This window comes from Mya arenaria, chromosome 2, assembly GCF_026914265.1.
Source record: "Mya arenaria isolate MELC-2E11 chromosome 2, ASM2691426v1".
In the NCBI taxonomy this organism is placed as follows: domain Eukaryota; kingdom Metazoa; phylum Mollusca; class Bivalvia; order Myida; family Myidae; genus Mya; species Mya arenaria.
Genome location: NC_069123.1, coordinates 67,000,615 through 67,021,608, shown reverse-complemented (window position 1 = coordinate 67,021,608; position 20,994 = coordinate 67,000,615). Strand labels below are relative to the sequence as shown.

General features: G+C 35.4%; 1 protein-coding gene across 1 annotated transcript; it reads left to right on the top strand.

Moving 5' to 3' along the window:
• Positions 1-223: 223 nt before the first annotated feature.
• LOC128209490 (phthioceranic/hydroxyphthioceranic acid synthase-like) lies at positions 224-20,710 on the top strand. The gene is made up of 11 exons (XM_052913539.1): positions 224-345; positions 3,642-3,737; positions 6,079-6,206; positions 6,760-6,920; positions 7,858-8,061; positions 8,981-9,059; positions 9,165-9,267; positions 9,568-9,742; positions 10,665-17,381; positions 17,748-17,930; positions 18,394-20,710. Exons 2-11 carry the CDS (start codon positions 3,657-3,659, stop codon positions 18,516-18,518), a joined length of 7,956 nt encoding a protein of 2,651 aa, XP_052769499.1. The 5' UTR covers positions 224-345; positions 3,642-3,656; the 3' UTR covers positions 18,519-20,710.
• The last annotated feature ends 284 nt before the right edge of the window (positions 20,711-20,994 follow it).

The window sequence follows — 20,994 nt, the reverse complement described above, 5'->3', positions numbered from 1 at the left end:
TGTTCAAAGTTAAACACTACATTTTTGGAGAAGAATTGGAATAGTTGCCATTTCTATAAATTTTCAATGGTTCGTTCTTGTGAATGTTTATTTTCGTCTCAGGAAAGGCATTGTTAACCAATCAAAATTCGCTAAATTATTTTAATTTAGCGAAGTTTGATTGGTTAACAATGCATGTGTTCGTTTTCCGAAACCGAAACTAAAGTTGGTAATTTTGATGGGGACTTACCCAAAACTAGTCACCATCAGTTCCAAGAATGATTAGGCAGTAACTATAAATAAGCACGCTCCGATTTAGTATCTACCATTCAAAAAAGACGAAGAAACATGAAGCTCAACTAACTGGTAGGTGTATTTTATATTTTGTACTGAACATAACAAAACAGTAAAACGCAAAAATGCAATTTTAGTTTTTGTTGTCATGTTGACCTTGTTGTCGCCATGTTGTTGACACTGTTGTCGTCATGTTGTTGACATTGTTGTCGTCATGCTGTTGACACTGTTGTCGTCATGTTGTTGACACTGTTGTCGTTTATGCTTAGTGATTCTCTAAATTGTTTTTTGATCTTCAACTTGGCAAATTGACCATCACACTTGATGACAAGCGGGATGATTTTAACTTTGAAATTGTAAAACATCCATCTTTGGATGTCGATGTCTTATGGTGTATACATATTATATCAGGGGTAGACACTAACCATTTTTCCAAGGGATCCCGAATGGACACCAACATTTGAAATCAGGTGTCCCTTTCTGAAATTAGGAGTCCTTTCCACTTTTTAATTTTTTTATCATTGTTGAGCCTGTTTTAATATTTAATTCAACATACAGTGTCTTTTACTTTTCAATTTGTAATTCAAGTATACACCCTATTATACATGTTTTTAACAGCATGTAATGACACGTTAGTAGCACTGAATGTCAGACATGTGAACCTCTGGCAATGGCAGTGAGGTGTATTTGGGTCTCTTAGTCGGTGGATTGGGTTCAAAAGCGGTAGAATGTCCCAGTCAAAAACAAAGATGAATACAATGTAAACAAAAACTTGATGTTGTTACTATTTTTAGATTTTCGGGAAATACGCATAAAATACATCATGGTCCAGGGTCTTGTCATATGTCGGTGCCTTTCATTGAGAAACAGTAGGAATATTACATCTGGCTTGTGAAAACTCAAGTCAATATTTAGTAGAGCTGCTGATAAATCAATCAGACTGCCCAATAGGTGTCGTGCATACTGGAAGAGCAGACAACCAAAAATTGTGTATGTTAATTTTCGTGCCAAAAAGTCGTAAAATTTTATAAATTGATTCTAGATAATTAATTAAACTTTGCAAATTTTATTACTATTTTGTTTTGATCAAAGCATTAAAATAAATGTCTTTAAAATTAACAAATAGTACTGATAAGTTGAAGGCCAATTAACAAAGAATGCTGAATGTAGGATGTCGGTCTTTTGTGCCATAAATGTTACTGTAACTACTCGAAGGTCGCATCATTAAGGCATCAAAGTCAGGAGTGTTGGCATCGTTTTTGGGCGGTTCTGACACATACACATAACAATTCCACATAAGTAGTTTGCCGATAATAAATCTCTGTCACCTCTGACACGGTGGAGAACCCACGTGACTTATTTGGTAAAGTGCACGGCAACAAATGTCAACAAGTCTCGATTCAGGTAAGGTTTTTAAAGATAACTTTCTTAATATTTGGAAAAAAAAATGTGAAATAAAGACCATAAAGCCCGCATTTAAGAGCTCTATCCACGGTAATAAAGAACTTTCCCTAATATCTTAAAGTTTTCCTGAAAATCTTGACCAACTGATACGTAAATATTAAAATGCTTCCTCCAATAAGACTTACTGATCGACTTAATGACCTTTAAATACTTATTTGAATCGAGGGTATAATGGTACTGTTTACATGATACATGTCTTCTAGTATATGAAAAAGACTTTCTTGAAAATAATAATTGATGTTGATCTGAACTGCTTGCGACGGCATTAATTGACAAACATTATAACACTTATAATTTTTTGTTTTAAGTTCCACAAGTGGTGCTCTTATTTTCTTACTCTAAAGCAGTGACAAAGTTTGACTTTAGCTTCAATTGACCTTTCCTTCATGTATTTTTCCCGATATTATACTATTTTTTCAATACCGATCGTGGTGAGCGTGTGATTGAAAGTTATCTTTAAGACCATTTTTGGCTGACGTATTTTGGCTGACGCTTTTGCCTCAAATATAAAGAATGTTCGTAATATTTTGACTCATTTCGTTTTTACATCTCGAAGAATAGTACTGTATACTCTATTTATATAATTATTTTTGTATCGTTTTATTATATTTTCCTTCTATTTTGTACAATGATACTTTCATTACTGACTAAATGAAGACATAATTTTAAACTTTGTTAAAGCTGCACTCTCACAGATTGAACGTTTTGACAACTTTTTTAAAAAAAATTTTTGTCTTGGAACGAGCCAGTTTTTTTTGCGAAAATCCATGAAAACAAGTTATATAAGATTGCTGAGAAAAAAATAGAATAGATCGCAGATTTTTATATTTAAGTTCAAAAAGTGATGTTTTTATGCATTTTTCTTAAACCGTTAGTAACGGTTTAAGCAATAAAACATTAATTTTGGAAAGGAAATATGAAAATCTACGATCTGTTTTTTTGTCAGCAATCATATATCAATGGTTTGCAGATATTTACGCAAATATATATATGCTCTTTCCAAGACAAAAAATAAAAAAAGTTGTAAAAATGGTATATCTGTGAGAGTGCAGCTTTAAGGCGAGCTATGTGTGATAGGTGTCTGAATGACATTTTATCGTACCTCTTAAGAGCTAGCATTGTTGCTTCGGCTTGATTCCTTCGTTTACATGTAATATTGGTATCCGGTCGTTGAGTACTTGACATTAATTGGTCAGTTTATATGTTAGATTTAGCGTTATTCTTCATTGTTTTCAAGTTGATGCGTGCACTGATGAGGCTTATATATTTTGATTTAGTAATTATTGATAAATTATAGGATAAGTGTGAGGTTATGGCCGTGCTAACTAGTTTAAGCCCCCGTTAGTTTCGAGTTCAAGTGAACTCTTGTTTCATGACTGTTCCAAGGCGGATTCAATCATTTAACGGTAAAGCAAATTTTATGGGGGATTGTTTGAGGTGTTTGCATTTGTGTATGTGGTGTAAGTTTGTTTTTGATGCTTGTATTTATGTATGTGGTGTTTATATGTTTGTCTCTATAGTTCATTGTCGTCTGGGCCCTTGCCTTGTGTCCCTAAAAAGATTTTATTTTTGAATTTTCGACTACTAGGCTTGTCCCTGTAGTTTTCATTGAACCACTTGCAAGGTTAAATAACCACGGGTTTGAAACAATGCAAACATAATCTATTACGATCTTTATCAGTTAGAATATTAGGGCAATGAAGATTTCACAGATATGTTTGGTTTCCATGAAAGGTATCAGTGCTGTTCAATTAAATGTATCTTTTTTTAATTCAAACGAAACAAAACAAAACGTTTTTTTTTATCATAATATTCTTAATTTTCTTTTCCTTTTCGTCTACGTACATTTCGTTGTTTTTTAAACCGAAAACAATGCTTCACATTATTTCTTTCCCTTTTCTCAGCTATTGTGAAGGCTGATGGATGACGAAGAAGAAATTGCCGTAGTTGGTATAGGCTGTAGGTTTCCAGGAGCAGACAACGCCGAGGAATTTTGGCGCGTATGTATTGATATTCCAGCCAAATATAACCTTCAGCGTTTTCTAACATTGCTTGCAAAATATCGTTTTTGCACCAAACATGTATTTATGTATGTCTAGAATGTGTTATCGTACTTTCGTTCTGTCATTGTGGCCCAGACGACTGAACAAATTAGCACCATGACTATTACAATTTTCATTCTGTGCCATTCAAATAAATGTCTTTTCGTTTTGGCGCCCACGTCAAAACGCATATTTTTGTATTTTCGCTTTTGAAGTTGATGAAAATGGCAAAAGTAACCCATTCTCATTCATCAGAGTTTTGACAATGATAAATCTAAACTCTGATTTAAACGCTGTAAAATAGAGTGCAAAACTATAAATGTTTCATTTTCCGGATATCATCGTCGACCAATCTAAACGCTCGTTACATTAAGCAACTATTGGGCTCATCAAGTCCAAACTGGCTTTTAGGTTACACACCACCATTGTCATTTCCTTTATAATTCAATGTGAAATGATTATTTTAGACAACATTTAAAGGCATTTCGAGCGAATGCAGACTATGATAAACATATATATTCTTAAAGTACAAGCTTTAAATTACCTTTTAAGCCAATAAAAAGGGGGTCAAAGTATTCCTAAGAAAAATCTCTCCACTTGAAAAACAAACTCTACAAATTGCACAGTCGGCCATGACAGTTCTTCCAAAATGACCTTTCAATTATAGGGCAGCAGTTTATGCTTAAATCTCTATTCTAAATGATAAATCAAGCAATAATAGATACTCAAGGTATAATAGTTTCAGGAATAATGATATTTTTTTATTTACAGTGTATTGAGCATGTGAAAACATGTCTTATCAGTCATAAAAACATTATTTTTTTATTGAGAACGGAAGTACATATGACGCAATGGTGACGTCATACCTCTTTTGCACTGACTATCGATACGCTGTTTTGCCACATATTCAGGGCTATTTGCTCAGACACCCTGTCGTGCTTTGCTGGCTGAGGGGTCAGAAATCAAGGCCATAAAAGTTACAGCTGGACACTGCTTTTACATCCTGTAGAAAAACTAGATTTAACGAATTATAGGTTCTGCTGCAGAACTTGAAAAGGGTAATTTTGCATTTAACACAAAACAGATCATATATTTTTTATTTACATACATTATTTCCAGTTCGTTCCTCATATAATACTATCTACATGTTTATACATATAGCCACATGGAATTATAATACAGAATCAATACTATTCCTCACACGACTAAACATTGTTCTCATATCATCATCTCTCTGATGTACGAGAATGGAAGTAATCATCATTATAACAATAACACAAATTCCAACTTTTATTTTGACCGTTTGATTTTCAGGAAAGGTGTTAACTAATTTTTTGAATCTCGTTTTGAGACTCAGACTGAGATAAGCAAATGTTTAAACATATTTATGATAAATATTTTAGTAATATTTAAATCAAAGGTGGAACAAATAGGAGAAATAAATCATTGTCATCTTCTTATCACAATTTCACAATAGATTAAGATAATCGCAAGTGCCCTCGGAAAGTAACACCAACAAATGATATATATCTTTAAAATCTACATAAAGTGTTGTTTAAGAGCAATGTGGCTGCTGGTGACAGCATGACGTATAGGGCAATCTCTCCTTTTGTAATAGTAACTTCTTTATAACGTCATGGTGATTAATCTACGAGTCGTGCAACACACAGACACAGCCTACGATCTTCGCCATCCCATATTTACCCACTGTCCCTTAATTTAAAAAGGTCGCGTAACACCAATTATAATAAATCTTTATATTATTCCCATTGTCTGGAGCCACATACTGTACATATAACATATATTGTTATCCCCCGCCTTGAAAAGGCGAGGGGATATAGTAATGCTAGGCGCGATTCGGTGCGCGCGTGCATGCGTGCGTGCGTGTCTGCGTCCGTCCGTCCCACATTCATTTCTTTGCATCTCCTCTTACATTTCTCATGCGATTTCTACCAAACTTTCACAGATTGATGACTATATAGTGACGCAGCGCATATTTTAGGGCTTTGGCGATTCGACCATTTTTGAAAGAGTTATTGCCCTTTCTTTATTTTACATTTAAAATTGGTTTCTTCGCAACTCCTCTTACGTTTATGACTGTATAGTGACGCAGTGCATATTGTCAGGCTTTTGCGATTTTACCTTTTTTGAAATAATTATTGCCCTTTCTTAATTTTACGCATTTCTTATGTTCCTGAGAAACTACCCTTACCATTGATTGGCTTTCGTTACAAAAAATGCCCCCATGATGCGTGGGATATAGCTGTCTGTGACCGCTCTTGTCTATATACTTATTTAGGTGCTCGTAAATGGTGAAAACCATGTCAAAGAGATACCAAAGGACAGATGGAACAACGAAGCCTTCTACAATAAAGATAAAGATGCCGTTGGGAAGAGTTATGTTACAAAGGCAGGTCTTCTTAAGGAGTGAGTATGTCAGTCTCCATAAGTTATCCACATAACGTGATTAATACCAAGACACATGCACAATTCGTCCTCAAACAACATATGGTGAATGGAAGTCATACATTTATATGTTGTTATGAAGGCAAGGAAAAACGTCTCACTACAACATATATCTGTATCGAAGAGAAAAGTATATGGTATTAGTGGATAGCATTGGTATACATAGCTTTTTTCTCATATCAAAACATCCATAGTCATCTGGTTAACTGATGTTGCTTTCTTTAGAGATTGCTCCTGAAAAAAAGGTTAATAAGGGCTATTAATGCATAATGTTTGTGCAAATTAATCAATGCCTGTCAGTTAAAAAAATAAACGTGTGTTATTTTGAATAATTAAATTATAATCTTCACAACTTGATTTGATTTAAGTAATAAACGCAGACATGCAACCACAGCTAACGATAATAGACAACAAAGCATTTAGACGATGCTATTTTTACATTTATGTTAACACCTTTATATGATACCTTATGCTTATTTGATTAAAACGTTTATATATGGTTTTGATTTTAAAGTCATGATATGTGGGACAACAAGCTATTTGGAGTAAGTGATGTTGAAGCTGCAAAAATCGACCCGCAGCAAAGATATGTTCTTGAATGTGTCCACATGGCTATGGAGGATGGGGGCTTCACAAGAACCAAGATGAGCGGGACACAGACTGGTGTTTATATAGGTAAAATAAGCATATAGTAGTTTATTGCCATCTTAAGGCGACTGTAGGTTTGTCTATGCAGTGTTTATATTTATTTTCCTTTACATTCGATGCAGAGGCGAATATTTACCACAGTGATGTGACTCATTGTTTGATCTGAAATTATGTTGAAAGTGACTGGCAAAAAATAAAAACCAATTTCGGATAAAGATCACGTCTCAAAAAGATATCATAATATAGTTGCCTTTGTCAGTATTTGGCCCCAAAATGACGTTAAGAATTCATTTCACACCAAACAATGAGTCGTTATATTCCTGTTGTATCTAATAAAATACGCTTTGACTTTATTAAAGGCAAAACTGAATCGTCTGTTGTATATGAAATATCTTTATTTATTTTATATGTTTTACTGAATCTATCGATTCGAATCTTCACAATTTAGGTATTGACGAGCGGTATTTCTTTATACAGTAAATTAAACACATGTTTTCTTCTCTCGAATGAATAATTTCAATTACAAGGGTAGTGGGTGAAGTAACTGTTCAATGACAATCAATATCTAGCGTTCGTATAAGCGATATGTAGTTTTTGCACAGTTATGCTCCGCTTTATTGTTACCGTTCTCGTATGGGAATAAATGTACAGACGAAAACAAAGAAAACACGTGACGGTTTTCTATGCAAACATATCACTAAACATATCATAAAAGATAAATCCTTCCAAGAGTGTACGTTTTTTACATAAAAAGTGATATTATTCCATATTACCATTGCAGGATATGAGAATGCTTTGGACCAAAGTTTATATTCGTCTTACATGAGAGCTGTCCTTATGAGTTATGAAAAACATAAGCTGATTTCGATTTGAATTATGTGTCATGGATCGTTTACAATCGTGCTGTTAAACTGCCTGATACAATCATTAAGTATTTATTATAAGTCTTTTAAATTATCTATAGGTTGCATGAACGACGATTACAAGATATTAAGCTCACAGGACCCACCAGGCACCACAAACTACAGCGCAACTGGTATGTCCACCACAGTAATATCTGCCAGAGTGTCTTACGTGTTCAACCTTCACGGGCCTTGTTTAACCGTAGATACGGCCTGCTCCTCTGCAATGATGGCTATTCACCTTGGATGCCAGGCTATAAGATCAGGTACTGTTGTGAAACTATTAATGATGTTATGATTACCAGCAATATACGCTCATATTTAGTATACAAATTCCTTCTTGGAGTGAGGTCTATGAGAACAAACGTCGAAAGTTCGTTGTCAGCAAACCTTTAACGCCACCTAACTCCAAATTCATCGATATTCCTTTTTCACAAATTATCAAGCGGTATTTAACGATCCCGATGGAACCGAATATAATAACAACACACTTTTGGGGAAATCTACAAACTTATCTGGTTATAAAAATTCATTAATTAATGGATACTTGTATTACTTGTTTCACTACGATATTTCTTATCGAACCATTTTATCAACGCACGTATCGTACGATTGATTTTTGAGTCGATATATCATACCAGTTATAAAAAAAAATTGTAAACGTATTGATAAGTTAAAGCAAACTTTATTTGATTTTTCAAATAAAACTTTAAATTCAATTTACTACATTCACTATATTTTGAAATTCTTCATCTCGGTAGTAAAATGGTCCCTATTAATTTTGCTCTTATTGTTTGGAAAAGAGCTGGAAGGTTTATGTTAAAAACTCATCAAGAGGCACACAGCGTCACAATACTAAAACAACACAAAGCATATAAACATTTTCTGTATCAATCAGCGAAACAGGAGTACCCTGAGGGTAAAACTATTTTATGGTTCCCCAACCTTACATTTATTCCCACATTCGTCGCTAATAGTAAACTTAATCATATGATAAGCTCTATCGAAGCGAAGGTCAACCTTAAGAAAAAAAGTCTTATACGCTTGTAAGTTAGCTTCAATTACTAAACGACCAGATACAGTCGCATATGTAACCATTAAATCGAAATATGTTTGAGTTAGGTTGGCACTAGTGAAACTGTGTTCGTTAGTTTCAGATGACAAAATTGTTTTATTTCTTAATAGGTGATTGCGCTCAGGCCATTTGCGGTGGAGTTAGCAGCATCATGTATCCAGACATGTTTATAGCATTAAGTAAAGCCAGGTATGAATGTAATATGTCTTATTATACGAATTTATTAATATTTCGATTCGCTTACATTAGTATTTTTACTATTCCAAATGTAATAACAATTTTGTCTTGAACCAGAATGATGTCAGCTGTTGGCCAGTGCCAGACCTTCTGCAATACAGCCGACGGATATGCCAGAGGAGAAGGGTGCGGTGTGGTTATTCTCAAACCACTTAAACAGGTTAATATATATCACAGGGCTACAACTTTTTTTGTATATAGATCGCCCTTTCTGGTATTTAGATCACATTCGTTTAAACAAAATGGCTTTGAACAACAATGTCATAACACAAAGCCTTTAACAATAACATATATATAATGGCACGGTAAATGAGGATTACTTGTTTGAACATTGTTTTAATCGTTATGATCAGTGATTTAGTTTTTCGCGAAAGTGTTCATTATTTTTTTATGTCCATCTTCATCATCATTCGTTTATGTTTCACTTCATATTCTTTAACGGTTTGACTATTTCATTAAGGCAATACACGACCATGACAAGGTATGGGGAGTCATAGTAACAGGCACAAACCAAGACGGTAGAGCATCACAACCCATTACTGCGCCATCAGGAAGCCAGCAGCATGCTTTATTTAAGCACGTTTACACCAAATACGACATCGATCCATCAACTGTGCAGTACATAGAGGCTCACGGTTGGTTTATTATTAAATTACATTATCTCACTATATAGAAGCATGTAGGAGTTATCTATACAAAAAGTAACAATACTCTAGACTTCGCATTTCCTATTTCAAATGAAGAAATTTTATGAAACATGTTCACATCTTTAACTTATTAAGGCGATATACAATTTCATATTGGAACCATGCAAACTGAAGGCCAATATCCGAAAAAAGGCCAAAGCCTTACTTTTCTGTCTGCTTCCTTAACCATACACGTATTGAAGTATATCGGTGATACTTTGGACACGTGTCGCATTCATCGTGACGACCCTGTGGGTCAAGCTTTTACATTACATGGCACGTTATGTCCATACCTCCTACGCCAAGTAAATAACTTAAATAACATTTTGGTTACCTAGCCTCTTCAAACTGAAAGTGTGCTGAAAACATAATGATGCAGGATCTGAAAATTGTATGTTTCTTCCCATACCCCTTAAAAGATATTGATTTATTATAAATCACATGTTGATGTGAATATTCTTTCCTAACTATAATTCTATGTGTAGCAGCTATATTTCATAGCTCGTCATCTTAGTGCAAGAACTGAATATCTGCTTCTTTTTCTATATGCAGATATTGAGTTATTGCACCTGAGGTGACGACTGCTGTCGTTTCGATATATTACTTGCTTTCTTTCTTGCTTGCTTGATTGATTGATTGATTTGGTAATAGTACGACTTTGATTCCAGTGAATAATTTAGTAGAACCATTAGGCAATACAAAAGTTGTTATGCAAACACTTAAAATTAATGAGCTACTGTGTTCATATCCGCAAATGACAGATCATTTCTCAGTTTACAAATTTAACTGATATAACATATTTTGTTCAGATATGTTAATTGCTTCTTAAATACTGCATTGTCAGCTGTTAATGATGTAATTTTTCACATAGGAACTGGAACACCCATCGGAGACCCTACGGAGACAAATGCATTGGGATCGTTCTTTTCAGAATGTCGAAGTCAAAAAGCAAATCCACTATTAATAGGATCAGTTAAAACGAATATTGGCCACACTGAATCCGCTGCAGGGGTAGCTGGTCTTATCAAAGTACTCCTAATGATGAAGGAAGGGCAATTTGTTCCATCGCTTCATCTTCAACGCGATAAAGGGAATATCAACAAGGGAATAGAACTTGAGAAGCTCAACATTGACATTCCCGTTGATGTGTCAGAATGGAAAGCAAACGAAATGGGGCAACGAGTTGCTTGCGTTAATTCGTTTGGGTTTGGAGGCTCGAATTGTCATGCTGTTGTGAAGAGTTCTGAGATGCATGGAAGTAATTGTTCTACAGCAGACACCACTCCACTATTATTCGGTATATCCGGAATTGACAGGAAATCACTTGAAATGAATTTAGAAGTATTTATCAAAAACATTTCTGAAAGAAAAGTTGACCTCAAAGATGTCTCATACACTTCTCTAATACGGAGAGACCATTTCCTACATCGCACAATTGTTGCAGGCTCAACAATCGAGGAAATTAAAAAAGATGCACATCGCAAGATAACAATGCCCCCACAACGCAAACATACAAATATTAATATTGTGTTTGTCTTATGTGGCGTTGGAACGACATGGACTGGCATGGGATGCCAATTTATGACAAACTTGAAATTCAGAAAAACAGTTCAAGAAATCGATGAGTTTCTACAACCTCTCGCGGACCTACGACTTTCCGACCTGTTTAGCAGCAAGGAAACGCAATACGACGATCCATTTCTCAATCACGTTGCAATTTTTGCTGTTCAGGTTGCTCTTGCAAATGTATGGATAGACTTTGGAGTAGAACCAGACGTCATTATTGGCCAGTCCGTTGGAGAAGTCGCAGCGGCTCATATTTCTGGGCGCATTGAATTGGAAGAAGCTGTACGAGTCATAGTTCATCGATCTAAGATACTAGCCAAACATCAAAATGGATCAATGATGGTGGTCAAAGGAGTAGATATGAATGATTTAGAGACGATTTGCACACACCACATCAATACCAGTATTGCTGTTTACAGTAGTCCCGTTGGTTGCACATTGTCGGGCGACAGTTTAGAAATAGAAGTCATTAAGACACGTTTAGAGAAATACAAGGCTACAGAAACAAACAGAAACATTTTGATTAGAAAGCTTGGCGTTGCAACTGCATATCACAGCCCTTTGGTTGAATCTTGCAGAGAAGAAATCATCGAAACGATTGGTAAAATACAACACAGACAAAAACTCAAATATAACATCATTTCGACCGTGACGGCAGAAGTTGCTTCGGATACAGATTTCACAACAGGCGAGTACTGGGCCAAGAATGTCCGACAACCTGTTTTGTTTTATCAGAGTGTAAAACGAGCTGCATCAAATACAAAACATAACATCTTTCTTGAAATTGGACCAAAGCCGGTGCTCAAAGCTCATCTTGCAGATATTTTCGAGGAAGGATCGTTTAATTGTCAACAGTCAATGAACTTCAACAAAGAATTCTCATGCATGTTTGACTCGTTGTCGAATCTTTTCCAGACTGGGGTTGAACTAAATTGGATGAATTTGTTTTCTGGATGGAGAAGCCCAATCTCTATACCGAAATACAACTTTCAAAAATCAAAAACATTGCATGTGTCTGAAAAAATGAAACAGTATGTTGAAGGTATAAAATCCGACGGAAATACTTCACATATGTTCATGACATCAATGTTAAACGGAACAGAAACAAAATTTGAAGCTCATCTTTCAAATTCAAGGACACCATTTGTCTTTGAACATCGCATGTCAGGTACAATTTTGGTACCTGGGGCAACATACATCGATGCTGCACTTTTCGTTGGAATGAATGTTCTGGGAAAAAGTGCATTTAGTTTGTCAGTTTCAGTTGACTTTGTCAACCCTGTAACATTACAACCAAACGATGAATCTATTCTTGACATTTCAACAAGTATAGAAAAAGGGTCAATTGTCCATTTCCGGTGCCGAAACAAAATGGGGGTTGTTGTTGCAAAGGGAAAAGTATTTCCTAGAGAGACGAAGGGAACGAAACAAGTACAGCTTCAATCCCTCTTCAACAAATGCCAAAAAGTGAAGGACAAAAGTTCAGTTTATCAAGCGCTGAGAGGTTTGCAGTTTGAATATGGCCCCTCACTTGCTTTGATTGAAAAATCATGGTGCTCTGCTACTGAATGTATTTCTGAAATTTTCATCCCAGCCAATATTGCAAGAGAAGTACAAAAGACCATTATTCATCCTGCAATTGTTGATGCAATGTTTCAGACTTTTGCAAATTTTATCAATGAAAACCTTGATATTGCTTTGCCAAAGGGCAGTGAAAGAATCACCTTGTTTGGGCCAATCGATCCAGAAGAGACAACGTTATACGTGTACGTGAAGTTAGTAAGTCAAACTTACAACGAGTATCACTTCAATCTAGTCTTAGTCAATCCTGGAGGATCTGTTTTACTAGAGATTCTAGACTTTTACACACGCACACTAGAGGAAAGCACCAAATACAAACACACCTACATTGTCGGAAAGACGTCTCTTGACGTTTCTAGAACTACAGAACAAAGAGGAGGCATGTTTTATTCCACAAAGCCGCTGGATAATAAAACATGGTTTTCAAAGTTTGTTGAAACTCAAGGAATTCTTTGCATAGAAGAAACTGAAAGCACTATCGAACAGCAAAGCAATCTTAAACCATCAGCAGCTCTTTTTTACGCCAACCAGCCGCTTGTTGCGCAAGACAATCTCTCATCTTCTGCTGCTAGAGGATTCTTTAGATTCCGAGAGTTTCTTGGTTGGTGTCAGAAGAACGAACTGCAATGCCCTATATACGTCATCACAGATAACACTCAAGACCATTTCTACAAAACTCAAACTTGTGTGAATGTAGAAGGCAGCCACATGTGGGGATTGGTACGTGCCTTACGCCACGAAAAAGTTCATTTGGATCTCCGCTTAGTTGATGTCGATGAAAACGATTTGGATTTAGACACGTTGATTACCGTGTTTAGGTCAAGGGATAGTGCAAACGCAGAACTGATTGTATCTGGAACCTCTGTGTACCATATCAGCATTTCCCGTGTTCACCTTAACAACATAGGCAGAACAAGAGAAATATCAAAGGACTTGGAATCAAGTGCATGTTTTCTATCGAAATCACTTGAACATGTCAAAGAACCATTTCTAGCTGATACAAAGCTCCGGGATGCACCAGCACAGGATATTAATGCATCAAGGGTTGCGATAACATCAATGTGCCTTCATCCTTTGACGACATTTTTCCAAACGATTGGAATAGATATTCACGAAATTTGGCCTGACATAATTTTTCAAAGCCACAATGTTATAGCCTTAGAAGGAAAAGGGCTCTTGAAAGAAACCGATTCCCATGATATCGAGATAGGTTTCTTATACCCTGTTCCAGTTCAATATCCAATTGTTCACATACCGAAAGAATGTACTTGGCCTTTGTCAAAATATTCCCCGACACCTGGTGTTTTACTTCATGCCATCCTGCTAGAAAAGATTATCCAAAACATCCAAGACGGATCCCACGTCCTTTTGTTTGGAAATTCAACTATGAATGGGCAATGTGTTAAAGACGTTTTTGTTCAAATGAGTGCAACGAAATCATGTGAAATCGAATTTGTTGATATAAAGAGCGTCGAACATATTCAAAGCAGTAAGGTTGGTAAAACTATTGTTCCTCTCGTACGATTTTCATCAATTGACATCGACAAAGTCATTAACAAATGCAAAAACAAAACAAGCATCGTGGCTTTATCAGGAAATGTATCCGTCAATCTCCAGGCGTATATTCGGATGACTTATCCAACAGTGGCCCTTGTTGTAGTTTCTCCAGCAGACATTTTCGTTGCGCAAGGATTGCGTAAATGTGTTCAATCCACATTGCAAAACATTTCAAGAAACGGTTTGGAATCCAATACAGACATAGCCAATATGTTTGAAACGTCCGTTGTACAAACACTTGATATACAACAAGACGCAAACATATCCCACAAAGTCGAAATGACAGGTCTGTTTCGAAAGTGCGGTTGTTACATTGTAGTTGGAGGGTTGACCGGCCTTGGCCGTGTTCTGGTGAAATATATTGCAGAATCAGGAGCCGGTCATATTGCAATATTTTCTAGGAGCCCGCCAAGTGATGAACAAAAGCAGTACTTCAAAGACTTAGAAACAGGGTGTTCTTGTACAATACATACACTACAAGTTGATGTTACCGATTTAGAGTCACTGTACCTGGCTAGAAAATCAGTATGTGACGCATTAAACGGTGTCCCAATACGTGGTATTTTTCAAGGTGCTGGTGTTCTGGTCGATGCAATTTATGAAGATCAGACAGAAGAAACGCTTGTGAAAGTTCTCAAGCCAAAACTTGATGGAACGTGGAATTTACACGTATCTTTTAAGGACTTGCCTCTGGATTACTTCGTAATGCATTCGTCAGTGACATCCTTGTTGGGAAACCCTGGACAAACAAACTATGCAGCAGCCAATAGCTTTCTTGACAGTATGGCACTTTATAGACGATCACAAGGAATGAGCGGCCAGTCGATAAATTGGGGCGCATTGGCAGTAGGGATGGCGGTAGAAGACGAAAAGGTTGCCAATAAATTGCAAAACCTAGGAATAGGAATTCTATCCGAACAAAAAACAAAGGAATATTTTACGGATGCGCTTCTGTGCAATGAGACAAACATCTGTTTTGCTGACCTTAAATGGGAAGTTCTATCACATTCCAGTGCAGTTAAAAATGAAAAGGTCAAGTTCAGTGGACTTCTCAAAACCGGTGTGACCGATGCTGTAAAACTCCACAACCAAGAGGAGAAACACAGTTTGCATCAGATAAAAAGTCTGACTTTACGTGGAAAAAGGTCTGCAGTTCGAAAAATCATATTGTCAATCATTAGTGAGCAGTTTGTTAGCGATACTACAAAACTTGAAGATGATCAAACATTTTTTGACCTAGGAGTTGACTCCTTGTCTGCAACAGGGTTTCTAAATAGCTTACGAACGATTTTCAGTGTTCAATATCCTGTAGTCAAAATAATGTCAGGCTCAACTACAATACGGGATGTTGTAGACTTTTGCTGCGAGCGATTGGTGGTTTCGGAAACACAAGAAAACCACTTCACGGAAAACTATTCAGAAGAGTCAAACGGAAAACCTGCAGTCACTCAGATTCCCGAATTAATGAGTTATCGCCATTTTAAGTACGACCCTGGCCTCACGTACATGACTGATATCGAAATTAGAGGAATGGCATTGACAACTGAAAATTTCAAGAACTGTATTGCACATTTATTGTCTCGTTTCCGTGAACTACGATGCCATATAAAGCAAGAAGGCGACGATAATTTTGTTGTAGTCGAAGATGACACCGTTGCTGCACTCAACAGAATTCCGTTGGAAAGCGTTCCTTTCAACCAAATGCTTGACAAATTCACAGAAGCTCGTGATCAGAGAGACACTATAACATTTGATTTAGACACTCAGTATCCAATAAAATTTCAGATTGGCCAAACAAGCAGCTGCACACTCGTTCGTCTAAGTGTTCACAAGGTTGTGTCTGATATGACGTCAATTTCGTTGATTTTCAAGGAAATGAAAACATATTTAGACTCACTACAGCAAAACAAGTCCATAAATGCACACTTCAGCGAAATTCACCCGAGGAAAGCCATTAACGAAACAGTTCGTGTCAAAAGAAAAGCATGTCTAAATTACTGGAAACAAAGGATAGAATTTGTCACTCCATGTTCCCTTACTAAGGAGGTGAGTGAACCGCAGGCCAAGTTTTTCAGATCCACATCAAAAACAATAGGTCCGAATAGTTACAATGAAATTTTAGCTTTTTTGAGTGATTCGGATGTCACATTGTTTCAGCTATTTGCTTCAGTATACCAGTTATTGCTAGCTGTTGAAACGGGACAACCAACTGCGACAATACTTACAGATATCGATCTACGGGCAGAAATACCGGCAATAGCAAATGAGGTAGTCAGAGGGATAAATGTTATACCTCTATCAGCTCAACCCTCCAACGATATGACGTTTAGTGAGTTTCTTGAAGAAAACAAAAAACAAATGATAGCAGACATAGAGCATGGACAGTTGCCGTATATAGATATAGTAAATTTTCTACAGCCGGAAAATAAGGCCAGTTTCGGTCGCCATTATCTCATTATGAATGACATGATCAAGTTTGACATGCTCGCAAGTGGAACGCCTGACCACCCATACACGGTATCGATTAAGAACATTTGGCTTGCAAAGTTAAGTAAGGAAACCATTTGTCAGGTGGTGTACAATAAAACTAAACAAAGCATCACCATTCACTTCTACTACAATGAACGTATATGTGGAGTAGAAAGAGGAAGACATTTGGGGGAAAAGCTTTTTCAGATATTGCATCATGGAATAAGGAATAGACATCAAACAATAGGAACTGTTTTTCACAAAACAGATTGTTTCCATGGCCCAAAACAATTGAAACAGCCTGACATTGCAAATGAAAGTCATTCCTCTCCGGCTGAGGAAATCCAGCTATCATCACCAAGCAAATACAGACCTCGAACACATCTGAACGTCCAACCGATGGAAATTATCAATGGTACATTTTCTTAAATGATACTAGTATATGATGCACGTTTTTAAAATGCAATTATACAGTTCGCATACAATTATAATGTTTAAGAAGTCTATTGCAAGCGACGTACATTTAAAGGTGTAATAGTTAAACTAAATAAAAATATGTTTTAAATTGTTTTAGTACTTTTCTTTGATGTACAAAAAAAGAATTAGCTTGCAAATTTAATAAAATATATTTTGATTTTAATAAAATATAATCATCAGATTATATTCTTATTCAAAGGAATAAGAAAATAAAGTATTGATGACTCAGAACGCGGACGGTGGGTCACATGGTATATACATAATGTAAGTTTTATATTTACATAACTGTTTATATTTTAAACAGGTTATTTTCAAAAGCAAACAAAAGCTGGTTGGAGTCACCGTGTCTATGTCACTTTACTGGAGCATCAAGACAACGACAATGACGCTAAATGGATAACGATTCAGTGGAGCAAAAAACCTGGAAGGTCAACGAAATCGCTTTCAGTGTCGACGTGTGATTCTATCTCCATGTTGAACCTGAACCGTGAGTACAAAATATCCATTGAGCGTATAATGTTCGTATGCTGTTCTTAGGTTCTGGTTGAGCAGTTCAAGAAAAAACAGCTTAGAATAAAATAAAATGGATTAAATGAACTACATAGTGTCTCAATGTAGTGAAACTGTCCTAATTACAAAGTATCGTTCGTGACTTGACAGTCAAGATAAACATATGTGCTAAACATATATGATTTTTCCTGATACATTTTTGTTCTTCTACGCGTATTAACAAGATTATCAAATCATTATAATAATACCAGTAAAATGTTGCGTTTTATTGATTGTTTTCTGTAAATGTCTGTCATTGTATATAACAACATTTATATATATACAGCATTTGCCTTACTGTTAATCAGACATGAGCATTTCGATTTTCATTAAAATGTATTTTATGCGCTAAAAAATCGACAAAAAAAAGATTGTTACTAATTCACAATATAACATTTCAGGTCAACACTCGATAGTTGTGCAGGCACGCGAGAGGCAACTTGTCATATGCACCCCGGAACACGAGGTTGCGCAACGGTGGATGACATTGCTTGAGAACTGCGCAAAAAGACCAACTAGACTTTAATTGGATGGCTCCCCAAGCAAAGGTTGATAAACATTGTTGGCAAATAAGTCCGAAGAGAACACGTCGATATTTCGTGATGTAACAAAGAACTGTTTGTTCATGATTCTTTGTTATGAATGATTTGACTTGACACTTACTATGGCTCGTGAAGTACAGTGTTTTGGCTATTTCTGATATAGTTCTTTAATTATAATCAAGCCAATATATTGCAAAATGTGTTAACTATGTACTCAGTGATGTTGACTGTGTATACAGTCAGGCCTTTCGAACGGTCGTACGACGAGGTATTGCAAGACTAATATTTTCAGAGTTGAAAGTTTTAGACGGAATATTTAAGATATTTGTTTCAAAATAAATATAGTCAATACTCAGTTCGAGTAAGTGATCGTACGATAAGTTCTTTGATTACCATATTTTCAGAGCCAATCAGATGCTAGATAAATTTTACAAAGGCTAGAATGTCAAAGATGTGAACGCTTGAAACCAGGTTCAATTGAAACATGTTTAGTCTCCTGTATATATGTATCCTTTGTCAAAATAGTATGGTAAAATCGAAAACTTGAACATGTCCTATGCTTATATTTTTTAAACTTTACTTAAAGACTCGTATTTGTACAAATAATTTACAAACGTTTCCATGTGTTTTGTATATATAGTGCACTAATTCTGTTTTTCTGAAATCATGCATTTGTAAATAGCCGACAAATTCTAATACAGCTGTAGCCAATTGTATACAACTGGTTAATTATTTTGTTTGGTCAAATTTAGCCAAAATGTTTATTGACTGACCATTGTTTTCCAATAATAACTATAAACCAATCATTAAATCATTTAAATTTTCCAATTGGCCAAAAGACAACCTGCGGACGACATATCAAGGTTTAATACAATTGGTTGCGGTAGAACTTTTTCCAACACATAAGTATGTGAGTATTGCATTATATATTTGACTAGTCGCTAGTTGTCAAACAATCAGATTATATTGTAAATAAATAGTAGCACATGGTTGCATTAGCTAATGCACTGACTCGAAATAATTGGTTTTGCGAATGGCCAGTTGACTGAAATTCAGTATATGCTACAAGTTGATATCGTGATCATTCTGTGATTAACTGGCATGCAACAGCTCCGTATGTCTGTTATACACCATCTCTTCTTACAGTAACAACAATAATAAGTGAACTGTACTTTTTTGTCGGTTGTGGCAGGTTAAAACAAAAAAATGAAGATAATCCATATTTTTTGTAAAAACCTCTCATATAATATTATCACGTAAATTTTTGGTGAGCTGTCCATTTACAAGAAGAATGTGCTTGATATGGTTTTATGTTATTGATTGTGCTTACGTATTGTTTTTCTATATTCATATTATTTAAGAATATTGCTAAGAATATTTTACTACGAAGTTACCACTTCGATATGGATCTTATTAATATGTTAATTATTATTGTAAATACATTTGTACTTCAGATTGTCTACACATTTATTGTTACTATGTTCAAATGACACTTTCTTTTTGTAGTCATGTTAAAGCTGCGCTCTCACAGATTGAACGTTTTGACAACTTTTTTTGTCCTGGAACGAGCCAATTTTTGCGAAAATCCATGGAAACCAGTTATATAAGAATGATGACAAAAAATAATATCGCAGACTTTTATTTTTAAGTTTAAAAATTGATGTGTTTTGCATTTTTCCTAAATCTTTTGTAAAGGTTTAAACCATAAAACATTTATTTTCGAACGGAAATATAAAAATCTATGATCTGATTTTTTGTCAGCAATCTTAGATCACAGTTTTGCAGATATTTACGCAAAAATTTGCTCTTTCTAAGACAAAAAATAAAAAAGTTGTAAAAATGGTATATCTGTGAGAGTGCAGCTTTAAAATGTGTGCTATACTGGTGACTATTACTTTCTTATGTTTTGGTGTTGATAATGGTTGCACAACTTGGGTGTTATGACATCATGCTATCAAAACACTTTAATATAGAAGATGGTCTTACAACCTTTTATTGTTAAAACTTAAATGCCATGCGTTTAACTGATGTGGTTGTCTGTACATGCCAGATTAACATCATTAACACCATTTATTCTATAGTGTATTTGTTATTACTTTCATATAGTTTGTTTATGTCTTTAAGTTCTTAATAATTTAACATAATTACATTCATAAAATAAAATATCGTAAACTTCTTTTGGTGTTGATTTATTGTAATATCATGCTTAAATTCCCATGAGTGTTTTTGTAAAAGCAACAACAATATATGCATAGGATTTTAAATTGAATGAGTAAAAGGCATATGCACCATTACACTATGTATTTGGATAAGTATTTGGTACAAGAAACAATAATGGAGTCTCATTTCCATAATTTAAAAGAAATGAGGGTTTTGGTTTACCGTTTAGTAGGTTGAAATATCTAGGCATATTTGAACAACTAGTACAGTGGCCACTTTGTTATAAACATATGTGTAAGG